Below are 27917 nucleotides of genomic sequence, written 5' to 3' on the forward strand. Positions count from 1 at the left end.
TGGCATCAATCAAACCATTAAAACAAATCAATTATTATTATTTATTTTAGGCTTTCATTGGACCACTCTAGTCAAAAATACAAAGTTGTAAACAAGTTGTTACACAGGAATACAAATTGGCTCAACAATAACTTAATATCATATTTAGGTAATACAATTATTAGAGTCTATTCTTATATGAAAGGTGTTTTGCTCTTCTGTTTGCCCAATAATTCTTCATTCTTTCAGATATTTTCTTTCTTTCTTCATCTGAGACCACTCTTCCTGTGCTCCTTTTATTGATTTTCATTTGTAGTCTGGTTTGCGGGTCTTGCAGTATTCTGGTTTTCTCTGTCTTGTTTTTTAGGTGTTGGCTAAGAGAGCAAGATCATCAGCGAATCCCAAGCAGTTTAAGCTAATATCATCTTTTGCACTTCCAATTCTTATAATCTTTGGATTGTTCTTGTACCATTCTCTCATTATGTATTCCAATGCACAGTTGAACAGTAATGGTGATAGGCAGTCACCTTGTCTTAAGCCTGTTTTTATGAGGAATGAAATCAATTATTCTCTCCTATTTTTACACCAGAAAACTTTAGACTATCAAAAATAATCGTTTAGTCTAATAATTTGAACACAACTGTATATGTAGCGTCCTAAGAGCAGAGTCCTCTTTCATCCGTTGCTGTGCTATGCCACAATGTTGATTTCCCCGAATACAGCACTGCGTCGGTAGTAGGCCGTCTTCACAGCATTAGCATTGCCACTTGCGCTAAGTCGGCTGTGCCCTTCGCCAGCGGACAGAAGTGGAAGCCGCCCGGCGAGGCCCTCGCCTTGTCCGGAAGCCGCACTGAAGACGGCGGCCCGGTAAGTGGATTTGGGCGGCGAGCGCCCCGGCGCGCCTTGTGGCGGATGAGGCTTCCGCAGTTGCTCCCCGACGGCGGCGCCGACCACAGTGACGTCATGTCGGTGCATCCCGCGCCTCTGAGCGACGCAGCTCTGCAGTGCTACTGCCCAGGTGAGAAAGCGCTCTAGCCTCAGGCAGTGGCGTGCACAGGCTCCCGCTCGTACAGTATCTCTTTCACACTCGGCGCGAGTGCCATAACAAATCTGAGTTGCAGAATTTCGTGAATAAGTTTACTGATCATCCTGTTGTTATATGGGACGACTCAAATTCCCAGATATAGATCGGGAGAGTCATACTATCAAAACTGGTGCCGAAACTGGTTCCAAAACTGGTCGCATTATTCTGAAAATCGTGCGAAAGTCACAGCGATCAGATAGTTAGAGAACCAACTCCTGAAGGTAATGTCTTAGACCTCCCATCGAGGAACAGAGCTGAACTTCTCGAATCAATTAACGTACCATAGGGTTTCAGCGATCATAAGGCTGTGATAACATCTGTGACTATGGATATTACGAGGACTGACAAGAAAGGGAAATATTTGCTTAGAGAGAATGACAGGATACAGATTGTGGAGTATCTGAGTAGTCAACAACAAGTATTCAGTGCTGGGGAGGAAGATTTGGAGCACGAATGTACAAAAATAAATTCAAAAAGCATCATTCAGTATATTTTAAACAAGTGTGTTCCGACCAAGATCTTTTGGAATGGAAAAGAGCCACCACCATCGTGTTTTAAAAGCCATGTTGGAAAACTGATCCGTAAGCAAAGAGATGTTCAGCAGAGATTCAAGAGGAAACAAATCATAGCTGACCAACAAGCTGAATGAAGTGAAAATGAGCATAGGAAGAGCAATGAGAGAAGAGTTCAATGACTTCGAAAGTAAAATTTTGTCAAGTGACCTGACTAAAATTTCTAAGAGGTTTTGGTCTTACTATAATCAGTAATGGCACCGAAAAGAAAACAACAGAGTAAAGGCCGAAATACTAATTTCAGTCTTCCGAAACTGTTTCACCGCAGAAGATCGCATCAAGGTCTCTCCTTTCCTTTCGAATTGGCAGCTATTGAGATAGCTGATCGTGACACAGAAATGCAACTACAATCGCTTTGTAGTGGAAAGGCATCAAGACCAGATGACGTACCTGTATGATTCTGCAAAGATTATCCGAAAGAATATGCTACCCTTCTAGCAGCAGTTTACCATAGTTCACTGCAGCAGCGAAGGGTACCTAGCCAATGGGAAATAGCTCAGGTCATCCCCATTGTCAAGAATGGTCGTAGAAAACATGCACAGAATTATAGATCCATAGACGTTTTTTGGAGAACGAAAATTCCCATTGCAACAATCAGTACTGATTCCACAGAGAGAGATCTTGAGGAACACAGTTCACTCCGTTCCTTCATGAAACCCACAGAGCTACAGACATCGGTGCTCCTGTTGACACCGTGTTTCTTGACTTCAGGAAGGCGTTTGATTTGTGTATTATCACCTCCATACCATTGCTGAAGTCTATCAGTCTTAGTCCGTTATCATTCCAGACTTCATGCGGACTTTCTTGTCCAATTATGTTTATATACACACCTTCTTTAGTTATTTCTGCATTCAAATCCCCAAGGACCATTTCTGCAACATGCCTTTTACTTTGTTGATTTCCTTCTCCAGTTTGAAATAAAATGCATCCTTCTTATCTTCATCCGATTCCCTCGTAGTGGGGTAAGCGAACATCCTCATAACATTCCAAAATTTTGCACTAAGTCTCAAAAAACACAGCCTGCTGCTAATTTCTTGGAGACTAATTATATCTGCCCTCATTGGTTATGTATAAGAAAACCAGTACCGTGATGGTCTGTATCCCCTCCACTATTTGTCAGCATATGTTTCCCCAGCGCAATCATTGCCTGTCCCTTCCGTTGTATTTCTTGTGGTGCTGCTATTTTCAGTCTATGCTTATCCATTTCTTCTCTAACAAGATTTGCGTAAGTGAATAAATAGTAATTCGACCTGTCCATTTCCCAAAAGTTTTGAACTGCTAACACTGAATTATGTGTAAAGCGAAATTGATGTTGTTAGTGTGCTACGATGCCAAGTACGTCAAGCATTCATGACCTGTTTTAGTATCATCATTGTTCTTCCCATAAACCTTTATTATCCTGACCAGAAAAATCTCTATCGACCCACCTTGTTTCAGTAACACGGTATTCAATTGCTCCTGGTAATATCTAGAACCAGTCTTCCTTTTACACGGCTGTAATAAGCCTGTGCTGCGAAATTCAAATGTCTGAGCATTTCTTAACTCCTCATAATACTTATGCTTCCGCATTTCCGACGAACCTTAACTTGGCCTTGTGTAACAGTAGTTCCTCTGGCCAAAATCCCATCTTTGCAGCTGTCAGCAGGTTGTCCACAAACGTTAAGCCATCCTCCCCTGGTTTACCCGAAAAAGGAGAAACTAGAGTAGCAATACTGTGATGTGGAAAGGGTCCCGACATACACGACGAGAATTTGCCTTGTCTTAATGCATCTACCTGCTTCCGTAAGTCTATGTTATCTGCCAGAATTTGTGCCATCTGTTCTTGCCAAGTCCGATACGCTTCCGTGGTGGTAACAACTGACCCCTTGATTTGCTCACTGTAAAGCCTGTGTCTCCGACAACAGGAAAAAATACGGAAGGAAAATAACATAGGAGATCATCTGACAGTAATATCAGCATTATTCTTCCTGCTATAAACACTACAAGTCGCTATGCTTGAGTGCTATCCTTGCACAATCTTTACATTTTCCGGCGTAATGCCCAACATTTTAAGCAGACCACTGTAAAGACAAGCTGCATTCAGCACTTTTCCCCAGGAAAATACACTGCCCACACCTAACTGTGCGAAAATCACCATCTGTTTCTTTAGTGTTCCCAATAAAGTCACTTAACTGCTTTCAACCAATTCTCCAACCCAAACGCCTAGACATGTCACCACAATCAACAGGAGAAAGGTCAATAACCGTTCTTTCGAACTCGCCACGTTGTCACTGGCTTCTTCTGACCAAGTGTAAAGGTGTCGGGGATGTAGACACCATTAATGCCAGGACGGTTGCCTCAGGATGGCGTGTGTAGGAAGTAGGGTTGATACCACCAGCTCCGCCAGGCAGCAAGTGCTACCTTAGCATAGCACATATGGCGGAGTTCTTCGCAGCAGTAGCGCGAGGATGTCGGACAGGAGTGCTGTCTCAGTGTGTTACCCACAGCTGTTGCAAATTTATAGACACCGGACTGAAATCAGGCATCTATCAGGTGGCAGGCACACATTCTGGACAGCTGGCGACTCTGGCGTTCTGTCAGATGCTTGATACAGTGGTGCACAATCACCGAACCCAGAACCCCTTGGAGACGCCCAGAGATTGTGTGAAGCCATTCTGGAGGTGATCCCTTTTTGGTGGCACCATCTCAAGCTGCGGAAGCATCAGGTCTAGTAGCGGCTCGAAGACCAGCAGTTAGCAGATGATGCGCCTAGTCGTAGATGAAGCTGGTTGATGGCTGGAGTGGAACACGTCTCAGCGCCGGCAGAAGTCGAATACAAGGTGCTGCTAGGTTCTGAACAGCGAGTACTTGTAGCTACTCTGCCCAGCTTTCTTGTGACAGGGTCCCACCTTCAGTCGCGTAAGCAACCAATTCAGCCCAGCATTGCATGGAAGTGGATCGTGAACTCATGGGAAAACCAGAAAAGTAGTCTATAGAATCATTTGACATGCATGGAAGCATAATGAAAATGACAGTCTGTTGAGAAAGAGAGTGCTCACCATTACACACAGATGGTACAATGTGCCACCTTAGTTCTTTCACAGCCAAACAGAAGGAATCTCCGTCCTTCATGCAACGTCCATAAAGCATATTTGGGGTGTTTCTCATAATTGAGTCTCAGCAATTTGCACATGCCTACAGACAGTTTAAATGTATAGATGATGTTACATATTTATTAAAGACGTTTGATGCCGACTGCAAAACCTTGGTTCATGGTCAGAAATGAAGATTGGATACTGCTGGAGGACAATCACCCGAAGCACCACAGCGATTGGAAAAAGGAAGAAAGATGTACAGGTACTGGATTAGCTCTCACGGTCGCCTGGCGCTAACCTATCGAAAATGTATGGTCTTATAACAAAAAGAAGTTGTAAGGAGAAAAGATTTTCACTTTAAAACAAATTTCAACGAATATTCGACGTATGTGTGGGTCTCTTCCACGTGAATAGTTGGAAAACTTGGTGTCAAATACGCCTCGGAGATGCCAAGCAGTTATCGACCCTGCGGGTGTCTGGACGTATTATTAATTGTAACTGCATTTTTCTTTTGTTCATATATGATGCGTAATATATCTTACTTTGTTGTTAAATACATTTTTCTGCTGATTAACCCGACTACAATATTACTTAACAGACTGTGAGTAGGCAAATAACATAAGAAATGGGGAGATTCTCCTCATAACTGGAGCAGAAAGGAACTTATGGGGAACCCAAGAAGAAGGAAGATGACGTTAGAACATTTGTTAAGATATCAGATAATAACTTCCACGGTACTACAGAGAGCTGCAGAGGTAAAACTCAGAGGGGAAGACAAAGACTGGAATACATCCAAGAAATAATTGTGGACGTAGGGTGCAATGAAGATACGATACGATATTGCGGTACCTGTGTTATTCTGATACCGATGCAAATTTCCTTTGGACGTGCATGCATGTCCAAACGACCAGGCACTGCGGCGATTACAGCCGGTACGAAACATCTCAAATGAATTCACAATTGCGACTAAGAACTATCATCAGACAATTGAAATTTGTGCCAGACCTGGACTCGAACCCGGTCGTCAACCATACGTCTACGTCCTAGTGCATCCATTATGTATATTCCCGTACAGGTCAGACGTTGTACTTGAAAGCCGCTTGCCCGGTATCGGCATATAAATACCTTATTCTGATTACGATGTAAAGTTTCTTTGGAAGTGTATGCATCGTAATCAGAATAACACAGGCACTGCAACATCGTATTTATCTGCCGATACCGGGCAAACGACTTTGAGTACAACTTCTGACAGTACGGGACTGTACATAATGGGTGTAGGAGCGCAGATCGGAGACGCGTGGTTGACGACATATGGAAGTTTGGCTCTGGCCGCGAGTCGTGAGCGGATAGCCAAATGGTACGCCGGCACGATAGCTCAGCGTGTCTGGCTGGGAGTGGTGACGTGCTCCTGTAATACAGCTACTTGGAAGCCAGGTGTTGTGGATGGTCTGAGGCCGGGAGCCCTGGTGCTCAATCTCCCGTCCACGCTAAGCTTGCCATCAATATGATGACCCTTGAGGAGTCTTGGGTCACCAGGTTGGTTAAGGAGGGGCGTATCAGGCCAGGGGGGGGGGGGGCGGAACTCAGCAACCAAAACTCGCCGTGGTGGGCAGTAGTGGGACAGCGCTGGTGAGTGGGGTCTGGGTAACAGCCCGGCCAATAAGGCAACACCTACACCTATTTTCCCTCCCTCCGGAGGTTCGAGTCCTCCCTCGGGCATGGGTGTGTGTGTTGTTCTTAGCATAGGTTGGTTCACGTTAGTTTAAGTGGTTGTAACTCACCATTGGGTAACTTACTTTCGCTAGCAGGAGCTTCTTTTGTTAGCCGGCACGGTAGCTCAGCGTGTTCGGTCAGAGAGCTGGTTGGAGTCTGTAATAAAAAATACTGAGTGGAAGGTTCAACAAACGAACTTGAACGGATATCATGTGACGTCCGCAACGAACAAACACATCGATCAACAACGAAAAAAAAAGAAAGAGAGAGAGAGCTGGCTGGTGCCTGTAATAAAAAAAACTGAGTGAAAAGATCATCAACGAACTTCAACGAATGTCATGGGACGTCCGCTACGACGAATTACAACAAACCATAAAGAACAAAATGCAAAAAAAGAAAATAAATGGTAAACTGACCGCTTGCAATAAGCGGGAAATTCGAGTTCGAGCCCCAGTTTGGCACAAATTTTCATTGTCGTTATTCCATTCTACAGCTGATGGTTGTCCTTATTCGCAATTACGAATTCATTTGAGGTGTTGAAATGAAGAGGTTGGCACACGAGAGAAACTCGTTGAGGATTGCATCAAATCAGAAGACCAATGACTAAAACATAAGAATAAAAACGGATACTCGTATAATCAACAGTGATATCAGTGGAATAGCGTAAAGCAGAAGTGATAATTTGGCATTCCTCAAGGAACGGCCCTCTGCTGTTCCTGATCTATTTAAATGATTTAGGGGACCATCTGTGCTGCCCTCTAAGACTGTTTTTCTGTCAAATCATCAGAAGACCAAAACCAATTCAAAATGATTTAGACAAGATATCTATATGGTGCGAAATCAGCCAATTTATCCCAAATAATAAAAGGTGTGTGATCATCGACGTGGCTACCAAAAGGAATCCGTGAAAATGTGGTTACACGATAAATCACACGTATCTAAATGTTGTCGATAGAACTAAGAACCTAGGAATTACAATTACCAACAACGATCATAAAGATAGTGTTCTGGGCCGGACGAAGTGGCCGTGCGGCTCTAGGCGCTGCAGTCTGGAACCGCGAGACCGTTACGGTCGCAGATTCGAATCCTTCCTCGGGCATGAATGTGTGTGGTGTCCTTAGGTTAGTTAGGTTTAAGTAGTTCTAAGTTCTAGGGGACTAATGACCTCAGAAGTTGAGTCCCATAGCGCTCAGAGCCATTTGAACCATTTGATAGTGTTCTGGTGAAGGCGAACCAAAACCTGCGATTTATTGACAGAACAGTTAGAAGATGCAACAGGTCTTTTAAAGAGAATGCTTGCACTACGCTTGTCGGCCCTCTGCTAGAGTACTGGTGTGCTGTATGCGATCCTTACCAGATAGGATTTGCGGAGGACGTCGAGAAAGTTGAAAGAGGGGCAACACGTTATATATTATCGCGAAGCAAGGGAGAGAGTATGACGATATGATGCGCGAGACGGAGTGTCACTCATTAAAAAATAGACATTTTTCGATGAGGCAAGATCTTGTCAAAGGTTCAATCCCCAAGTTTCTCCTCTGAATGCGAAAGTATTTTGTAGGTTCCCGCGTATACGGTGAGAGATTACCATCGTAATGAAAGAAGATAAATTGGAGTTCGCACCGGAATATTTAAGTAGTCGTTTTTCAAGCGCGCTGTCCGGATGTGGAACGGTAGACAAATAGTGACAAGGTGGTTCGGTGAACCCTCTGCCAGGCATTTCAGTCTGAATTGCAGAGTATTCGTGTAATGCAGATGTGGATGAGAAGCTTCAATGGGACATGACATACGTGAGGAAACTTGTTGACTCTCTTTCTCGTCGAATTGAGGGGGCCGGTCAAGGGTACAGGCGTTCTTACATGGTATGAAAGTGGTGTCCCCTGTGGGTGACTAATATTATTATACAGTATACTTTGTCTTACGAGGGCATAAGTTTTGTATAATCAGTTACGCTGCTATTATTATTATTATTATTATTTTATTTGGACTACAGGCCTATACTGCCATTATCATGTTATCTGTACAAAACATCTTACAAATATTCGTACATTTGTTTATGACATGTGAGCTAGTTGTGGGTAAAATGACTTTACATACGTTTGAAGTCCTGATTTCCATGCAGTATTGTTGTTTCTGTTGCCATCTATTTGTTCACTGACAATATTCTTTCGTTGTTATTTTAGTAATAATCAGTAGTGCGTCACGGTAAGTTCTGACTCTTCATTAACAATGGTCAGAATTTCTAGTTGAAATTTCGTGACAACAATTAAGTCAAATTATCAACGATATTGTGTGGCTACTTCTCCTTATTGGCAATTCTATCAGCGATGTTATTGGGCTATACTTAACGAATATCTGTGGTGTTGTGTTACATAAATGTTGCCTTTGATTTATTATGGCTCATCCAGGATACCGGTGAATAGTGTCAATAAAGTTTTCGATGAAGTGTTTATATTTTAGGTCAGTTTCTTCGTTGAGTGTTAAATGTGGATAATTTTTGTGTTTAAATATATCTTGATTTCCTCAACAACAACGAAAAGTTACTCATAGGGGCGTAACTGGTTGTACAGAATTTATTATTCCTTGAAAGACATTTATTAAGCCGCAGGCCTAGAGGTTTACAAACTACAATGTGCTTTGTTTTATCACGTACCTAATCTGTTGTGCTAAGTTTGCTTCAGATACTGCCTCGAGATAGTGGAATTTCGCAGACGTTATCGTATTTTGTGATTAGCCGACCCCCAGTTTTCACACACGGCTGTTGTCGCATCGGTTACTAACCGCCGGAGCGAAGATGAGGTGAGTGCATTAACGAAGCGCCCCGGCGCGCCACATAACAGCAGTGAGATTAGCGAGCCCCCGGCGCTGGGGCCAACAAAGCATCGATTAACGCGCAGCCTGCGGCTAGGCCGCGGGCCACGGCGCGCGCAGTCTTTCGCCGGAGGCTCGCTAATTGTCGCGGCACGCCGGCTAGCGAGCCGGCCTCATTAGGCTCCGCCATTATCCCTCCCCCGCTCCACTGTCTGTGCCCGGCGGCAGGCGACGTAAATGTTTAACGCTAGCGCCCGCCCGCTAGGAGTCTCGAGACGTCTGTCAGGCGCCGAGTGCTGCATCGAGCCAGCAGAGGGCGCACTCTACATTTTTCAGCAGTGGGTCCGCACTCCGTGGCGCATGCAGTCGCCAGGCATAGCGAAAGACCCGCACTCGAAACACAGTTGTATTACGACACGAAAATTCCTGGACTGGCGGTTTATAGCTTAAAAACTCCGTCACTTTCCGACCTAGCCCCTTTCTTGTCCTTTTGTACCGTCAGGCGTCGAAGTTGAGTGACTGAAAGAAGGTACAAGAAGACTTAGATAAAATTTCTAGTTAGTGTGATGAACGGCAGTTAGCTCTAGATGTAGAAAAATGCAAGTTAATGCGGATGAGTAGGAAAAACAAACCTGTAATGTTTGGATACGGTATTACTACAGTCCTGTTCGACATAATCACTTCGTTTAAATATCTGGGCGTAACGTTTGCAATGGAACGAGCATGTGAAGCCGGCCGGAGTGGCCGAGCGGTTCTAGGCGCTACAGTCTGGAACCGCGCGACCGCTACGGTCGCAGGTTCGAATCCTGCCTCGGGCATGGATGTGTGTGATGTCCTTAGGTTAGTTAGGTTTAAGAAGTTCTGAGTTCTGGAGGACTGATGACCTTAGAAGTTAAGTCCCATAGTGCTCCGAGCCATTTGAACCATTTCTTTGAGCATGTGAAGATTGTGATAGGGAAGGCGTATGGTCGACTTCGATCTATTGGCAGAATTCTAGGAATGTGTCGTTCATCTGCAAAGAAGACCGCATATAGGTCACTTGTCGGTCCTATCCTTGAGTACTGCCCGAGTGTTTGGAATCCTTACCAGGTTGGATTAAAGCAAGATACCGAAGCAAATCAGAGACGAGCCCCTAGATTTGTTATTGGTAATTTCGAACAACACTCAAGTGATACAGCCATCCCGGCGGAAGTTCGAGTCCTCCCTCGGGCATGGGTGTGTGTGCGTTCGTCCTTAGGAAAATTTAGGTTAAGTAGAGTGTAAGCTTAGGGACTGATGACCTTAGCAGTTGAGTCCCATAAGATTTCACACACATTTCAACATTTCTTTTTTTTTTTTTTTTTTACAGCCATAGTTCGGGAACTCATATTGGAATCCCTCTTGACGGAAACCGACGTTCTCTACTGAGTAAATTTAGAGACCCGGCATTTGAAGCTGATTACAGATCAATTATATTGCCCCCAACATACACTATGTGGTCAAAAGTATCCGTACACCTGGCTGAAAGTCACTTACAAGTTCGTATCGCCCTCCATCGGTAATGCTGGAATTCAAGATGGTGTTGGCCCACCCTTATCCTTGATGACGGCTTCCACACTCGCAGGCATACCTTCAATCAGCTGCTGGAATGTTTCTTGGGGAATGGCAGACCATTGTTCACTGAGTGCTGCACTGAAAAGAGGTATCGATGTCAGTCGGTGAGGTCTGGCACGAAGTCGGCGATCCAAAACATTCCAAAGATGTTTTATAAGATTCAGGTCAGGACTCTGTGCAGGCCAGGGATGTTACTATCGTGTAATCACTTCGCCACAGGCCGTACATCATCAACAGGTGTTAAAATATGCAATCGTCATCCCCGAATTGCTCCTCAACAGTGGGAAGCAAGAAGCAGGTGCTTAAAACGTCAATGTAGGCCTGTACTGTGATAGTGCCACGCAAAACAACGAGTGTATGCCCCCTCGATGAAAAACACGACCACACCATAACACCATAGCCTCCGAATTTTACTGTTGACATTACACAAGCTGCTGATGACGTTCACCGGGTATTCGTAATACCCACTGCCTGCCGTCAGATCGCCACATCGTGTACCGTGATTCATCAATCCACACAACATTTTTCCACTGTTCAATCGTCAGTGTTTACGCTACTTACACAGAGCGAGGCGCCGTTTGGCATTTACCGGCGTGATGTGTGGCTTGTGAGCAGCCGCTCGACCGTGAAATCCAAGTTCTCTCACCTCCCGCTTATCTGTCATAGTACTTGCAGTGGATCCAGAGGCAGTTTGGAATTCCTGTGTGATGGTCTGGATAGATGTCTGCCTATTACACATCACGACCCTCTTCAACTGCTGGCGGTCTCTGTCAGTCAACAGATAAGGTCGGTCTGTAAGCTTTTGTGTTGTAGGTGTCTCTTCACGTTTCCACTTCACTATCACATTGGAAATAGTGGATGTAGAGATGCTTAGGTGCGTGGAAATCTCGCATACAGACGTATGACACAAGTGACACCCAATCACCCGACCACGTTCGAAGTCGGTGAGTTCCGCGGAGCGCCCTGTTCTTCTCTCTCACGATGTTTAATGATTACTGAGGTCGTCAATATAGAGTACCTGGCAGTAGGTGACAGCACAATACACCTAATATGAAAAACGTATGGTTTTGGGGGTGTCCGCATAGTTTTGATCACATAGTGTACATTGCGCGTACGGACCACGAAGATAAGATACGACAAATTAGGGTTCAGACGGAGGCATATCGACAGTCGTTTTTCCCTCGCTCTATTTCCAAGTGAACGGGAAATGACTAGTATTGGTACGGGGAACCCTTCGCCACAGGCGCACAGTGGATTGCTTAGTATCTATGTAGATGCAGATGTAACTTCTTAAAAATTTTGTTCCAGTAAGTAGATTGCACAACGAACCGACTTACCAGCCACAATCCTGCAACACTCATCCATATCATTCTAAGTAAACCACCTCCGACACAAATTCACCATTCCCTATAATCCTAACTTTCACGCCTTCATGGCCCCGTATGTCCACGACCAGACAAACATCACCATTGCTCTTCTCGCTCCCATCTTCCAGTACTTACACTTCACATCACAAACAAATTTAAGCACACTATTAACTGCACACTGTCTAAAAACCACCCACTGTGGCTCGGCAGCTATCTCAAAATCTTTTCAACAAGTCGTTTGTGGGTCAGAATAATAATCATAGAAACTTGTGCTAAATGAAGACCTTGGTGTCCCATATTTCATCCATTGCTTTCCTCGATCATATTTCATCCCTGCTTCACTTTCACTACTATCATTTATATGGTGACGAAATCCAGATGTACCTAAGTGCCAGCCCCTAAGAAGATTAGTGCTGCTGTTCCAAGTATGAATGACGATCTTCGTTCAGTATTACGGTGGACACTGGCTCTTCGACTAAACCCTAATAAATCACAGGTCATCCTCATATGACACCGAATGTTGATCACCAGACGCTTTCGTGAAGCATTTCCTCCAGTATTTATGACTTGCATCCAACAAGTCCTTTCGTCATCAATCCTGGATTGTCTGAGAACAGAATCAACACACCAAAACCACTATTTACCCTTAAAACTCAATTCACGAGCAAAACTGCCACCGTTCTGACCTGAGCAGCCTGCTCTATGGTCCGGCACCGACAAGCTGCCAATGATGTAACATACTGAGCTCGGCCACCGACCACTAGGCCTCCGAACAGCACCAATCTCAAAAAGACAAAAACTGCGCTGAACGCAACAGCCGCCTCAAGGACACAACACTGCTAGTGTCCCACCCAACTGCCGCCCCACCCGTTGGTCCCAAACTTCAAACATGGACTGCCGTAGACACAACACAACTTCACTCAAAAATACTAAGCCGCCAACATCCACTACATGCCTCCACGCCCACACAGCTGGGAGGCCAAATGTGTGCCTTCAACCACAAATCAAGAAAGCACTTTTTGGTAGATACTGAATATGACATGAGTTACATACCGTAGGAGGACACATCAACATTCAGAAGAACGTCAGCACTACAACTCCACATGACTAATAATACCCAGACCATGGTTAAAAGATCCACCAAATGCAAACTACAACTGCCGACCCAACATCAATTCACATCGACTTTTTACAGCTCCGATTTCATGGCGCCAGTAATTGGAATCGAATTCCACCATCATTTCTGCCCCTCACCGGATATCCAATAGGCCTAAATCCTGCGTCATAATAAGGGACACCATATCTCAGGGCTATTTGTCATGACAACCTCGACTGTGCGAGGTGGTACAGTGGCTCACATTTGGCAGAATAGCTGTTTAAACCACTTACGATCACCGCGATTTCCCTAAAATGCTTCAGGCAAATACCAGGATGGTTCATTCGAAAAGGGCATGGCCGATTTCCTTCCCCATCCTTCTCCAATCCGATGGGACCAATGACTTTGCTGTTTGGTCTCCTGCCCCATACCAACTAATCAATCTGAGAACCTCGTCCCTCGACAACACAACACACTGTCCACTCAGACAAAACAATGATGACTCTGCTTATATTGACACACTAGAGGAGAGTGTCCTGATGGCACAGGAGCTATGTGCGGCTCGTCAGCTCCACCACGACAACTACCACACACCAGTCGACACCCTTCACACTGAGAAAACGTCTCTTCTACACATTGAGCAAACATCAGCTGCACTCAAGCAAGTGCGCAAGCACCTTACGGCCATTTTGCACATCCACCACTCTGACAAACGAGGCATCTCACGCAGCCCCGCCCACTTTGACCGATCGTGCCCTGTGCTCGCACCCTCAACAGGAGTACGACCAACGTTACCAAATATACACAGTGATATGAAGGTTAGTACTACGCACTCTGCCTCACTCTGCGGCAGCTCATATACAGTCCCGCTCCCTTCACTACGCTATCCACAACGAAAATGAAAGCACGGTGCATATCATAACAATGGGCGGGCAGCCTATAACTCACAAAGTGCGCCTCCTGGCCCCGGCTAACTTACGTACTGCTAAGGTGGCTATTGTCAAACATTTACACGCAATCATTGTCCACTCATCTGACAGGCCATGAGTGTCAGCAATCAAATAAGTATCGAAAAAAGGTGGGGCTTCCTGCATCTACGGCGAATACACGGTCGTCAAACACATACAGTGTATGACGGCTACACAGTGCCTAACAGATCCACTCGCTAGAACGCGCAGTCATTTTTAATGTAATAGAGTGCAAAATGGCTTACCTACAAATTCCCATGTATAAATACCACATCGCTAAAACTGCGATTATAACACCATTAGCGCTCTTTGATTACCTTCTCATGTCGTATGGGCTAAAAAACATTGCCCAGATGTGGTAACGGTTCACTGCCGGGATTATTTTCCAGTTCGATTACTGCTACACCTATCTAGATGACATCATCTTTTTTGCTACACTTAAAGATCATGACCGACATCTCGTACAAATTCTCACTACTCTTAGTGACGGTGGTGTAGTGATCAATGAGGCTAAATCCCACTTATGAAAAACTGAAGTTACCATTTCGACCATGTGGTGCCGGAAGCACCAAGACAATACCACAAAGAGCATTTCAATGAATTCCGTCGCTTCCTTGAAGTATTGAACTTTTACTGGTGACACCTGTCGCAAGCAGCAACGCTACAACCATCTCTAACCTCCGTGTTAACGATTCCAACAAACATGGATGATGAAAGACGGACTGGACCACCGCAATAAAGGACACCTACGAATACACAAGAGACTGCCTCATGTACACTATCATACTATCACAGCCGATTCTTGACACTCTACTGTCACCACAGACGCGAGCAACACCACCATCGATGCTGTACAACAACCCCTTCGTTTCGTCTCGCAAAAACTAAACCCCTGTCAGTCGAAACGGCCGACTTTTGACCGAGAACTCCTGACTGTTTTCAAAACCATGAAATACTCGTTTATGATACCAAAGGCCTTCATCTTACTGTTTTTTCAGGCCTAAAAACACTGGTAGAGGCTACACGTCACTGTTCAAAAAATGTCAGCCTCCATCACTACCGTCACCTGGACCTTGTCACCCAGTACACTACGGATATACGTCAGCTTTGAGGAGCAGACAATGTAATTGCACACTACTTATAATGAGTCAATACCACCTCCCTCTACTATGACTACAACAGACAAGGTACTGACCAACATAAGGTTGTGTGCATCACATAACTGATGCACAATGACACTTCCGGCCTACATACTGAACGACGTATCATCTTGGAGTCAGATACAACAATCTTCTGCAATATCTCCCTTAACAGGACCCAGCCACATGTGCGACTAATGATGCACTAAGAAATTTTCCAACAACTTCCAGTCCCTTCCACTTCACCATCAGATCGACAGTTTGTCTCATAATGGAACGCTTTGTGTGGACCAACATCAAGTGGGACTGCCACACCTGGGCACAGGCTTGCGCACAGGTTAGAAGACAGAAGACATTTAGGCTGATTCGAGGGAGGAGGAGGAGGATCAGGAGAAGATGTGATGTACCTTTTGCATTTCTTGCTTTTATGTTTTCGTTTTCTTTAAAGGCAGATAGAAAAGGTGAAGCGGTAGCCAAGCGTAGAGCCTGTACCTACCGTCATGTATTTTTGATTTTCAAACGTTAAAAAACAAGATGTTCCTCGGTAAGAGGAAGGACTCGCTCTCTGCTAATGAAGGAAGATAGACGCACGTTATTTTAGAGCGTTATCAGTAACAGCCATTTTGGGTTGAGAGAATAAGTAAAAAAGTCTGTATTTTTGATGTGTGTAGAAAAAATAATACATTCGTATTTCGTTAGTGAAAAATTGAGTTACTATTCTAAGTAGGACTGCAATATAGAAGAGCTCAAGAAACCCAGCTGTGTACTTCGGAGCTAATACGAAGTTCCGGTTACAAAAGGAATGGTGGACACGGCCAAGATTTTCTAAGTGGATACGGCGATCGGACGTAGTATTGTTAATTGGTAAGCATAAATCTGCAGCAAAAGAAAGACTATTTCGTCCATGCAGAACTAATATGAACTCATTTACAGGCATAGCCCAGCTTATTGTGCTTGTCCGAGCGCCGAAAAATCTCATTATTTCCATATATCTAAGCATTTATTATATATTTTTATTATTTTATGAAGATTAGTGTTTAACGTCCCGTCGACAGTGAGGTCATTAGAGACGGAGCACAAGCCCTGGTTGGGGAAGGAAAGGGACGGAAATCGGCTGTGCCCTTTAGAAGGACCCATCCCAGCATTTGTTTGAAGCGATTTAGGGAAATCACAGAGAACCTAAGTCAGAATAGCCGGACACGTGTTTGAACCGCCGTCCTCCCGAACATGATTTCAGTGTGCTAACCACTCAGCTGCCTCCCTCAGTTCGATTCGATATTGCTAAAGCTCACTTCTGCCATGTTCATGTAGACCTTTTCGGCCCCTTCCAGAAGGTTCAAATATCTCCTGTCAATAACTGACAGTGTCTCCCAGTGGTTAGAAGCGGTACCACTCAAGAGACTTGGATTGCAAGATTTGGCACAGCAGATACGAGTAGCACAGACCAAGACCATCAATTTGAGTCAGTACTCTTTACTTCCCTGTGCAACCTCTGCAGTTTAAAGCGTCACCGCAGAGCAGCATATCACGCCCAAAGCAACGGCATAATCGAGCACTAGCACCAGACACTCAAAACAGTCCTTACATGTCACGACGGATCGTGGAGTGAAGCACTACCATGGGATGGGTACTACTCGATCGAAGCAGTGCCATGGGTATTATTCGGCGTCAGAACAGCCTTCAAGGGAGACCTGCAGGTGCCCTCTCTGAGACACTGTATGATGAGTCACTAGTTCTCTCCACCGACTTTATCCTACCTGCTCAAGGCCATGAGTGAGGCACAGGATCCAAATATTCGCGTGCCACCCGCCACCCCTCACTCAACACCTAGAGTCTTCATATATAAAGCACTTGTAAACAGCTAACATGTCAAGCTATATCTGGCCAGAATTACAGCCCCTTCGGAGTTCTTAAAAGAGACACACATGTGAAACTTTCTGGCAGATTAAAACTGTGTGCCCGACAGAGACTCGAACTCGGGACCTTCGCCTTTCGCGGGCAAGTGCTCTACCATCTGAGCTACCGAAGCACGACTCACGCCCGGTCCTCACAGCTTTACTTCTGCCAGTATCTCGTCTCCTACCTTCCAAACTTTACAGAAGCTCTCCTGCGAACCTTGCAGAACTAGCACTCCTGAAAGAAAGGATACTGCGGAGACATGGCTTGGCCACAGCCTGGGGGATGTTTCCAGAATGAGATTTTCACTCTGCACCGGAGTGTGCGCTGATATGAAACTTCCTGGCAGATTAAAACTGTGTGCCCGACCGAGACTCGAACTCGGGACCTCTGCCTTTCGCGGGCAAGTGCTCTACCATCTGAGCTACCCAAGCACGACTCACGTCCCGTCCTCACAGCCTGCCAGGAAGTTTCATATCAGCGTACACTACGCTGCAGAGTGAAAATCTCATTCTGGAAACATTAACTAGGCTGTGGCTAAGCCATGTCTCCCAATACCCTTTCTTTCAGGAGTGTCAGTTCTGCAAGGTTCGCAGGAGAGCTTCTGTAAAGTTTGGAAGTTAGGAGACTAGTTACTGGCAGAAGTGAAGCTGTGAGGACGGGGCGTGAGTCGTGCTTGGGCAGCTCAGATGGTAGAGCATTTGCCCGCGAAAGGCAAAGGTCCCGAGTTCGAGTCTCGGTCCGGCACACAGTTTTACTCTGCCAGGAAGTTTCATATCAGCGTACACTCCGCTGCAGAATGAAAATCTCATTCTGGAAACATGGAAGAAACGTCGAGGAAAAGAGTCGAGTATTTGATAAGCTTAGGCAATCATCATACGAAAAATAGCGATGTAGGGAAATTACGGAAAACCTAAATCAGGATGGCCGGACGCGGGATTGAACCGTCGTCCTCCCGAATGCGAGTCCAGTGTGCTAGCCACTACGCCACCTCGCTCGGTCAAAATAGCCTTCTCTTCGTTGCTACACATGCAACGCTGGTTGGCACTAAATTAAAAATCGTTATATAGAATGTGAGAGAGTTAACGAACAGATAAAACAGGGGAAAAAATGAAAAGTTCCGTAGTGAGTCAGACGCCATAGCTAAGTACGTTTGATCAGGGGGCTGGCCCTTTTGAATGAAAAAGAAACTGAGTAAAGACTTCAGCGAAAGACTTCGAGAGACGCCATGCGGGAGAGAGACAACAAAGCAACGGTTATAAAGAGGGTAAAATGCCAAACTTCACACCGAAAAGTCTTGGGATCGATCCACGGTCACGCCGGTAGGGATTTGACCCGCCTAGTAAACTACAGTGGTGTTCAAAACAACCTTCTGATGGATGACAGCTTAACTTTTTTACTACAACCATACGATGACGTAGCAGTTTCATTTCAGAACATACTAATGTAATGTGCTATCTTCACTATTTTATCCGTCAGTAAGCTAAAACTCTTATGTTGCTGTCAGTTACCGTGTTATAACTGTTGACGAGAAATCATAATGCATTCCTCAGTTTATATTAATTATTTGAGGAAGTAATTAGCTTCTATTTTACAATTTTGCGATATTAACGTGGCGCAGTGAGTAGCAACTGACGCAAAGTGTAAAGAGATTTGATGCTAAGCACATCACAAAATGTGAACACGTGCTAGCCTGGAACTACATGAGGAGTAAGTTACTGCTGAAGCCCTCGGGCAAAGAGATGAGAAGTTACTCTGCAGAGCCAAGTTTCCTAAGTCTTAATATGCTTATCTCTGAGTTCGGGTTATTACATTAGCACTTCTTGCCAGCAAGAGACTTAGATGGCAGAAGCGACGCCGAACGCTTGCAGTCATTCGACCCACAAATGTTTGCAGAGCTCCGTTTGCCAAGTCCGATTATACTCTTGTCCCATTAATATTATCCGCCACATTTGCAGGATACATTTTAAAGAAGTGAAGCATACCGCCTTTCTGATATATCTTGGTAGGAGCATTTCTGGTGAAATGGCGCTACAGTAATGTAAATATCCTCCTCCAACAACAGATTTGTTTCGTTATTGCTATTCCTTCTTGTTGCGTTAATTTTAATTTACTAGATTGTAAGATGTACTGAAATACTATAGTCTTTAATATATAGAGGTATTCATCATAGTCATCATAAACATTGACATATTTACTCCCGAAAACTACATTCCGGCGTGTGGCGAAGCGTACGTCTGGTACGAATAGGTGTTTCCCTTCTTTCCTATTCCATTCGCGATTGATTTTCTCGTCGCGACCATTTCGTGAGGAATGAGTCCAGCCTCTTCTTCGAGTGTACACTATCGCAACTTCAGCAACAAACCTCTTCGTAATGCACAACGCCTCTTGTACAGCGTCTGCCAATGGAGTTCACTCCTCACTGTGCGACATTTTTAACCATTTTATGCACAATCGTTTCCTTCAATACTTATAATGGCACTGAGCGCCCGTGAACTCGAAACACACACACACACACACACACACACACACACATACATACACAGGTTTCCTTGGCGTCTGCGTAATGCTCTCACGCCGACTAAAAAATCCCGTGGGGAAATGCGTCGCTTTTCGTTGCATCTTCTCTATATCCTCTATTAATCTTACTTGGTAATAGCCCCATACACACAAAATCCTGTCGGAGGAACATTTTGTGGTAGAATTTGTGTCTTCTTAATCATTATTTTGTTGTTTGCTTTGTTTTCGTGATATACTGCTAGGTTTTCATGAGGACTTTGTTCTCTTTCCTAGAAGTGTTCCCCCACAAGAGAGACGAAATACCTGAAAGATGTATACGTTTTACAACACCTCGACAAAGAAAAGGTCTACGCTTAAATAAGAATGTAAATAGATAATGCTTTAATGAAAATGTTTCAAAAGTGAAAAGCGAGACCTATTTGTGTTTAACGAGAAACATAATTTTCCATGTTATTTTTTCGATGTCGACGACTAACACTAATCTCCCTTCCTTCTTTCCTTCCTTCGATGTCATTTGACTCTTAGAAAGAAAACAATAAAGGCATTAACTGTCTTCTAAATATTGTCTGAGATATATATATATATTCCTCGAGCAGACGTAGATGTCTTGAAATTTTTGGATGAGCATGTCCTATTCTTTCAGTTCTCAAGGGCGTCAAGAATTTACAGGGCGCCCTTCATCAAGATGATCAGCTGCGAGTTTCAGTTATAGTCATGAATAAACCCTATTATCTTTGCCTCTTCCTACATTCTCTTACTATATTTCGATTTTTTCCTAAAAAGGACGGCCCCTTCACTTTCCCCATACACGTACCAAATTGCACAGCAGACATCTCTCGCAACACACTCAGTTTTGGAACTGACGTATAAACGAAAACGGCCAATTATGACAGGTGAGACTCGGCGTAGGAAGAAAACGCCAAGGGCTCTGCAGTAAACTCACTTGCCACAAGCAAGGAGTCGCGCTCGTGTAATAGGAGCTTAACAAAGCCTGCATCTGGCACGCCGTGAGAGGCTGCGTGTTCCAGTTGAAAAGATACAGCCAGTTTCGCGCTCAAACATGCTCACAGCAGAAATGAGTCAAGGGCTCTCATTTGAAAGACAAAAACGACACTAGGGCCCCAAAGTTCATATCGTCTTAGGAGCCTGCGCAGTCACGTTGATGTAACCACCTTTCAAAGGCGAGGCCGGCCGATGTGACGGAGCGGTTCTATGCGCTTCAGTCCGGAACCGCGCTGCTGCTACGGTCGCAGGTTCGAATCTTGCCTCGGGCATGGATGTGTGTGACGTCCTTAGGTTAGTTAAGTTTACGTAGCTCTAAGTCCAGGGGACTGATGACCTCAGATGTTAAGTCCCATAGTGCTCAGAGCCATTTGAACCATTTGAATCAAAGGCGAGAATAGCATCATCTTGCATCCCGGACCTCTACTAGATTTGCAGAAAGAGTCATAGGGGCTCTGGGAGGTACCGGCCGGGATGGAGCTAAGCCGACTCCAGTCCCGTGGCCAACTGTGCTAGACTTCTCGGTTGGGGATTCATTGCGCGAACAACCCTATCGACGTGGTACACAGATTCTCGACTGGCTTTAAATCCGGAGAGTCTGATGGCCAGTGTAGTAGAGAAAACTCATCCTGGTGCTCTTCGAACCAGTCACGTACACTGCGAGCTGTGTGACACTGTGCATTGTCCTGCTGGTAGATGCCATCGTGCTGAGGAAAATCGTACAGCATGTAGGAGTGGAGATGGCGCCAAGGATAGATGCATACTTGGGTTGATACATTGTGCATCCCAGAATGATGAAATCACCCAGGAATGCGACCCAAACGTTCCCCAGATCATAACGCACCCCCTACGGTCTTGACAGTCCCGACGATTTTCGCAGGGTTATGCGTTTAGACGAATGACGCCGAACAAGCCAGCTGCTATCTGTCTAATGAAGCATAAAGTGTTAGTTACCTGCCAAGGCCACCTGTCACCAGTCAGCAGACGTTCAGTTGTGGTACTAGCGTGAAATTCCAGCCTTCATCGCCGAAGTAAACAGCATGAACCAAGCGCCTGCTGTCGAGGCCCTTACACAGCAACGTTCACTGGACGGTCGTTGAGGAGACACTGTTGGTAGCTCGTTGTTCATCTGGGTGGTTAGTTGCTCAACAGTTTCAGGTCTACTCACCTGTACACATCTCTGCAAATGTTCAAATGTGTGTGATTCCTAAGGTTGGGTTGGGTTGTTTGTGGGAGGAGACCAGACAGCGAGGTCATCGGTCTCATCGGATTAGGGAAGGACGGGGAAGGAAGTCGGCCGTGCCCTTTCAAACGAACCATCCCAGCATTTGCCCGGAGCGATTTAGGAAAATCACGAAAAACCTAAATCAGGATGGCCGGAAACGAGATTGAACCGTCGTCCTCCCGAATGCGAGTCCAGTGTGCTAGGATTCCTAAGCGACCAAACTGCCAAGGTAACCGGTCCCTAGACTTACACACTACTTAAACTAACTTATGCTAAGAACAACACACACACACCCATGCCCGAGGGAGGACTCGAACCTACGACGAGAGGGGCCGCGCAGTCCGTGACAGGGCGCCCTAAACCGCGCGGCCACTACACGCGGCACACATCTCTGCAGCCGTCGTTCGCCCCTGTCACTTACGGTCCATAATGCACCACAGAGCTGTTTTTGAATGATGTTATTTTGCTATGCACAGCACACTTTGACCATGGCAGCACACCAACAGTTTATAAACTTAGCCGTTTCCGAAATGCTCCACTCTTGGCCCGAAAGCCAATGACCGTGCTTTTTTGGACGTCAGATGAATTGCTCCGTTTCCGCATGATGACAATGACTGCAGTGTTTCTTGTTTCTCCCCCCCCCCCCCCCCCACACGTACACACAAGCGCTTTATATTCTGACCACTGATAATGCTGCCACCTGCCGTCTGTGAGAGGCTGTTGCACGTTGACGTCAAACAATAATGTAAGTGGACAGCGTATAAAAGCTCAGCACCCAAACATCGCGGTGTCCAGAAGCACCATGGGCTATGAGTCGTCAAGAAAGCTAAACGAGCTTCAATGTTTGGTTGAACTATGTACATAGTCAATACTTGGAAATATGGGCTAAGAACATTTACTTCATTTCCGACTATTGAAGAACAAGACGTCATAAAACTTGGTCTAGATATATGGGATTATTAAAAATGAGGAAGACGTTCGGAAAACGTTGTGAAACGAGAGAAAACTACACTCTCATTAGAAAAGAGCATTATCAAGGGAAGCTGACACAGAAATTATTATCAGAAATTCGCAGTAAATTCAGATCACAGTGATCAGATCCAAATCATCCACAGATTCTCACATGCAAAGCAGAAATACTAGACTCTGCACTTGAAAATGTAGTCGCTCATGAGTACCGGTATTCCATCGCACGCACACACAAATTGAAGATATTGAAATAAGCACCGCAACCCCCCCCCCCCCTCCCCGTAATGAAAAACAAATCTCAAACAGAACAAAGCACCTGTCACATACGGAATTCGTATTGGATAAAACATTTATTATGTAGCAGAACTGGCCTCTGTTATAACTCTTATTTGTCAAGGATCTCTCGTGCAAAACACGTTGGTCAGCGTTGTTTACAAAAGCGGTAAAGTAGCGGATGTACAGAATTAAAAATCAATATCATCTAGCGCAGGATACGTTAAGCTCTATGTAGTTTCTGGTGGATAGGAAGCTTGATTCAAACGAGCAGCCTGGATCCAGCAAGAACCACTGGTGTGGAATAATATTTGCTTTACTCATTTACGACATATTGCAAACGGTCGATGCAGGTTACCAGATGCCGTATTCCTAGATTCCTGAAGTGCACTTGATGCTGTACGATATCACCGACTAATACTGTACGTGCGATCGTACAGAGGATCATCGCGGACATGAGACTGACTCGATGAATTTTTTACTAATAGAATGTCGTACTGATAATCAAATGTTAAACGGAAACGGAATTCAAATGGGGCGTGCCTCAGGAAAGCGTAATAGAACCTTTAATGTTCTCATTATACGAGATGACTTTTCGCTGCACACGAAAACGTTGCCTTCATGCAGATAACTTGCAGACCAAAATTCCTCTTCACTTTTTTGTTGTACGGCCAGCAGAACATTCAATACTTATGGTCAAAGTTATTTGTTTATAGGAACGACCTTCGAACACCTTTTGCGGTCATCAAAATCAGCCGCTTGCTGATGTATGAACAAACAGCAGTACGCGTCACTTCTTAATTCGTGTTGACAATATGTGATGAACAGTAACAAGGGAAATGCATATAACAACAGTTCGGCGACACCTACATCTACATGACTGCTCTGCAATTCACTCTTAAGGATGTAGGAGAGATTTCATAGAAACCCTTTCAGACTATTTCTCGACCGATCCGCAAACGAATAGCACCTCGAAGAAATGAACACCTAAATCTTTCCGTATGAGATCTCTTATTTTACCACGATAGTCCTTCATCCGTATGTAGATGGGAATCAACAAAATATTTTCGCATCTGGAGCAGAAAATTGGTGATTGACGTTTGGTCTTATGTCAAAGCGGTAGGTGGATCAAAACAAAATGTCCAGACACTCGGTGACCAAAATGGTACTCAAACAGAGGATGACAGAGACTGCACTGTAGTTCCTTCTCTATATTGTCGCACAGATGACAAAATGGTAGATATCAAAATAGATGACAGAGGGATAGAAAAACAATTAAAATCGCTCAGAAGAGGAAAGGCCGCTGGACCTGATGGGATCCCAGTTCGATTTTACACAGAGTACGCGAAGGAACTTGCCCCCCTTCTTGCAGCGGTGTACCGTAGGTCTCTAGAAGAGCGTAGCGTTCCAAAGTATTGGAAAAGGGCACAGGTCATCCCCGTTCTCAAGAAGGGACGTCGAACAGATGTGCAGAACTATAGACCTATATCTCTAACGTCGATCAGTTGTAGAATTTTGGAACACGTATTATGTTCGAGTATAATGACTTTTCTGGAGACTAGAAATCTCCTCTGTAGGAATCAGCATTGGTTTCGAAAAAGACGATCGTGTGAAACCCAGCTCGCGCTATTCGTTCACGAGACTCAGAGGGCCATAGACACGGGTTCCCAGGTAGATGCCGTGATTTTTGACTTCCGCAAGGGGTTCGATACAGTTCCCCACAGTCGTTTAATGAACAAAGTAAGAGCATATGGACTATCAGACTAATTGTGTGATTGGATTGAAGAGTTCCTAGATAACAGAACGCAGCATGTCATTCTCAATGGAGAGAAGTCTTCCGAAGTAAGAGTGATTTCAGGTGTGCCGCAAGGGAGTGTCCTTGGACCGTTGCTATTCACAATATACATAAATGACCTTGTGGATGACATCGGCAGTTCACTGAGGCTTTTTGCGGATGATGCTGTGGTATATCGAGAGGTTGTAACAATGGAAAATTGTACTGAAATGCAGGAGGATCTGCAGCGAATTGACGCATGGGAATGGAAATTGAATCTCAATGTAGACAAGTGTAATGTGCTGCGAATATATAGACAGAAAGATCCCTTATCATTTAGCTACAATGTAGCAGGTCAGCAATTGGAAGCAGTTAATTCCATAAATTATCTGTGAGTAAGCATTAGGAGTGATTTAAAATGGAATGTTCATATAAAGTTGATCGTCGGTAAAGCAGATGCCAGACTGAGATTCATTGGAAGAATCCTAAGGAAATGCAATCCGAAAACAAAGGAAGTAGGTTACAGTGCGCTTGTTCGCCCGCTGCTTGAATACTGCTCAGCAGTGTGGGATCCGTACCAGATAGGGTTGATAGAAGAGATAGAGATGATCCAACGGAGAGCAGCGCGCTTCGTTACAAGATCATTTAGTAACCGCGAAAGCGTTACGGAGATGATAGATAAACTCCAGTGGAAGACTCTGCAGGAGAGAAGCTCAATAGCTCGGTACGGGCTTTTGTTGAAGTTTCGAGAATATACCTTCACCGAGGAGTCAAGCAGTATATTGCTCCCTCCTACGTATATCTCGCGAAGAGACCATGAGGATAAAATCAGAGAGATTAGAGCCTATACAGAAGTATACCGACAATCCTTTTTTCCACGAACAATACAAGACTGGAATAGAAGGGAGAACCGATAGAACCGCCACACACCGTCAGGTGGCTTGCGGAGCATGGATGTAGATGTAGATGTAGATGGTGAAAAGATGTCGCCGCAACGAAATCCGCTGATTGCCACTCCAATTCGCTTATCATATCCGTGAAACTCCCTCCCCTATTTCGCGATAATACAAAATGATCTGCCCTTCTTTGAAGTTATCAGCGTCCTCCGCCAGTTCTACCTGGCGAGGATCTCAAACTGCACAACAGCACTCCAGAAAATGACGGATAACTGTAATGGAGGCAGCCTCTTTAGTAGATCTATCGCATCTTCTAAGTGTTTTGCAAATAAAACGCCGTCTTTGGTTTGCCTTCCCCACAACATTGTTCTACGTGATGGTTCCAGTTTAAGTTATTAATGTATTTAGCTGTATCGACAATTTGATTTATTGCGTAACTGAAATTTAACCATTTCCTTTTAGTATTCATGTGGATGGCCTCACACTTTTTATTCTTCAGGATCATTTGCACTCTTCGCATCATGCAGATACCTTGCATAACTCATATTGTAATTCGTAATCTTCTGACGAGTGTATTACACGGTAAACGACAGCATTATCTGCAAATAGTCTAAGAGAGTTGATCAGATCGTCTCTTAAATCGTTTATATAGATTAAGAACAACAGAGGGCCTATTACACGTCGTCGGGGAAACCCAGATGTCACTTTTGTTTCGCTCCATGACTTCCCTTCAATTATTACGCACTGTGACCTTTCTGGGAAGAAATAACGAATCCAGTCACACAGCTGATACTATAACCAATAGGTACGCAGTTTGATTAGAATGTGAGGAATAGTGTCAAAAGCCTTCTGGAAATCTAGAAATATGAATTCAAATCGAGATCCAAAGTCGATAGCACTCGTTAGTTCGTGTGAATAAAGAGCAAGTTCTGTGTCACAAGAACTAAATTTTCTGCATCGGTGCTGGCTGTATGTCAATAGATGGTTCTCTTTGAGGTCGTCAGAAACTCTGCTAGCAACGCCTGGAGGAAGCAAAGTATTTCCAATGTTACGATCCTCTTTCGTTTGCAGACTGAACTTTTCGCACTCTGCAGTGGAAGGTAGGCTGATTCAGAACTTCTTGGCATATTGAACCCGGGAACTTTGCCTTTCGCGAGCAATTTCTCACCCAACTGAGTTATCCGAGCACGACTCACGCCCGTCCTCACAGTCCGTCCCCGTGCTCGAATAGCACTTCCACGCAATAGCCCGGTCCGGCACATAGTTTTAATCTGCCAGGAAGTTTCATATGAGCACACACTGCGCTGCAGAGTGAAAAATTCGTTCTGGAAACATCCCCCTGGCTGTGGCTAAGCCACGTCTCCTCAATATTCACTCTACCGGAATGCTAGTACTGCAGGCTTCTCACGAGAGCTTCTGTGAAGATTGAAAGGTAGGCGATGAGGAACTGGCGGAGGTAAAGCTGTGAGTACGGGTCTTGAGTTGTCCATAGGCAGTTTAGTTGGAAGAGCACTAGCCCACGAAGGGCAAATATAGTGTCCTGCTGTCGGCAGGAAAGAATTAACAATCAAGTTTGAACATGCTTCATTATAACTGAAACGCCTTCTTGGCGTGCACTAATTTTCAAACGCAAAAACAACAAGAAGCACAACAGTTCTTGTGGTGGCAAAAACCAGATAAGAGTACAAGACAATGAAAAGAAAATAACCAAAATACTACTCTACACAATTACAAAGATACAACTTTCTATCGAATGCTACGGTGAGTGTCTACTATGCTAGAGCCGGCGCAGGTATGGCCGGAGCTGTCCAGGTTGTAGGTACACGCTGCCAGTCTGACTCTGCTGGCCTGCTCATAACGCCGGTTCGGCGGAGTGCTACACGTAATCACATTAGTTCCAATTGGCGTATCTCTGTCACATGGCTTTTCACGAAATAGTTCCGTGTCTATGCCGAAGGTCTGTTGCTGT

At 44.8% G+C, this 27917-nt stretch overlaps 1 protein-coding gene across 1 annotated transcript in view; it reads left to right on the top strand.

Moving 5' to 3' along the window:
• The first annotated feature begins 929 nt into the window (after positions 1-929).
• The window catches only part of LOC124794765 (glutamyl aminopeptidase-like), a 278588-nt gene continuing 251600 nt past the window's right edge, over positions 930-27917 (top strand). The window contains exon 1 of the mRNA XM_047258386.1: positions 930-997. Within this exon, the coding sequence (XP_047114342.1) occupies positions 943-997 (55 nt within the window). The 5' untranslated portion in view covers positions 930-942. The remainder of the gene's footprint in view (positions 998-27917) is intronic.

Source organism: Schistocerca piceifrons, chromosome 4 (genome assembly GCF_021461385.2).
Source record: "Schistocerca piceifrons isolate TAMUIC-IGC-003096 chromosome 4, iqSchPice1.1, whole genome shotgun sequence".
Classification (NCBI taxonomy): Eukaryota; Metazoa; Arthropoda; class Insecta; order Orthoptera; family Acrididae; genus Schistocerca; species Schistocerca piceifrons.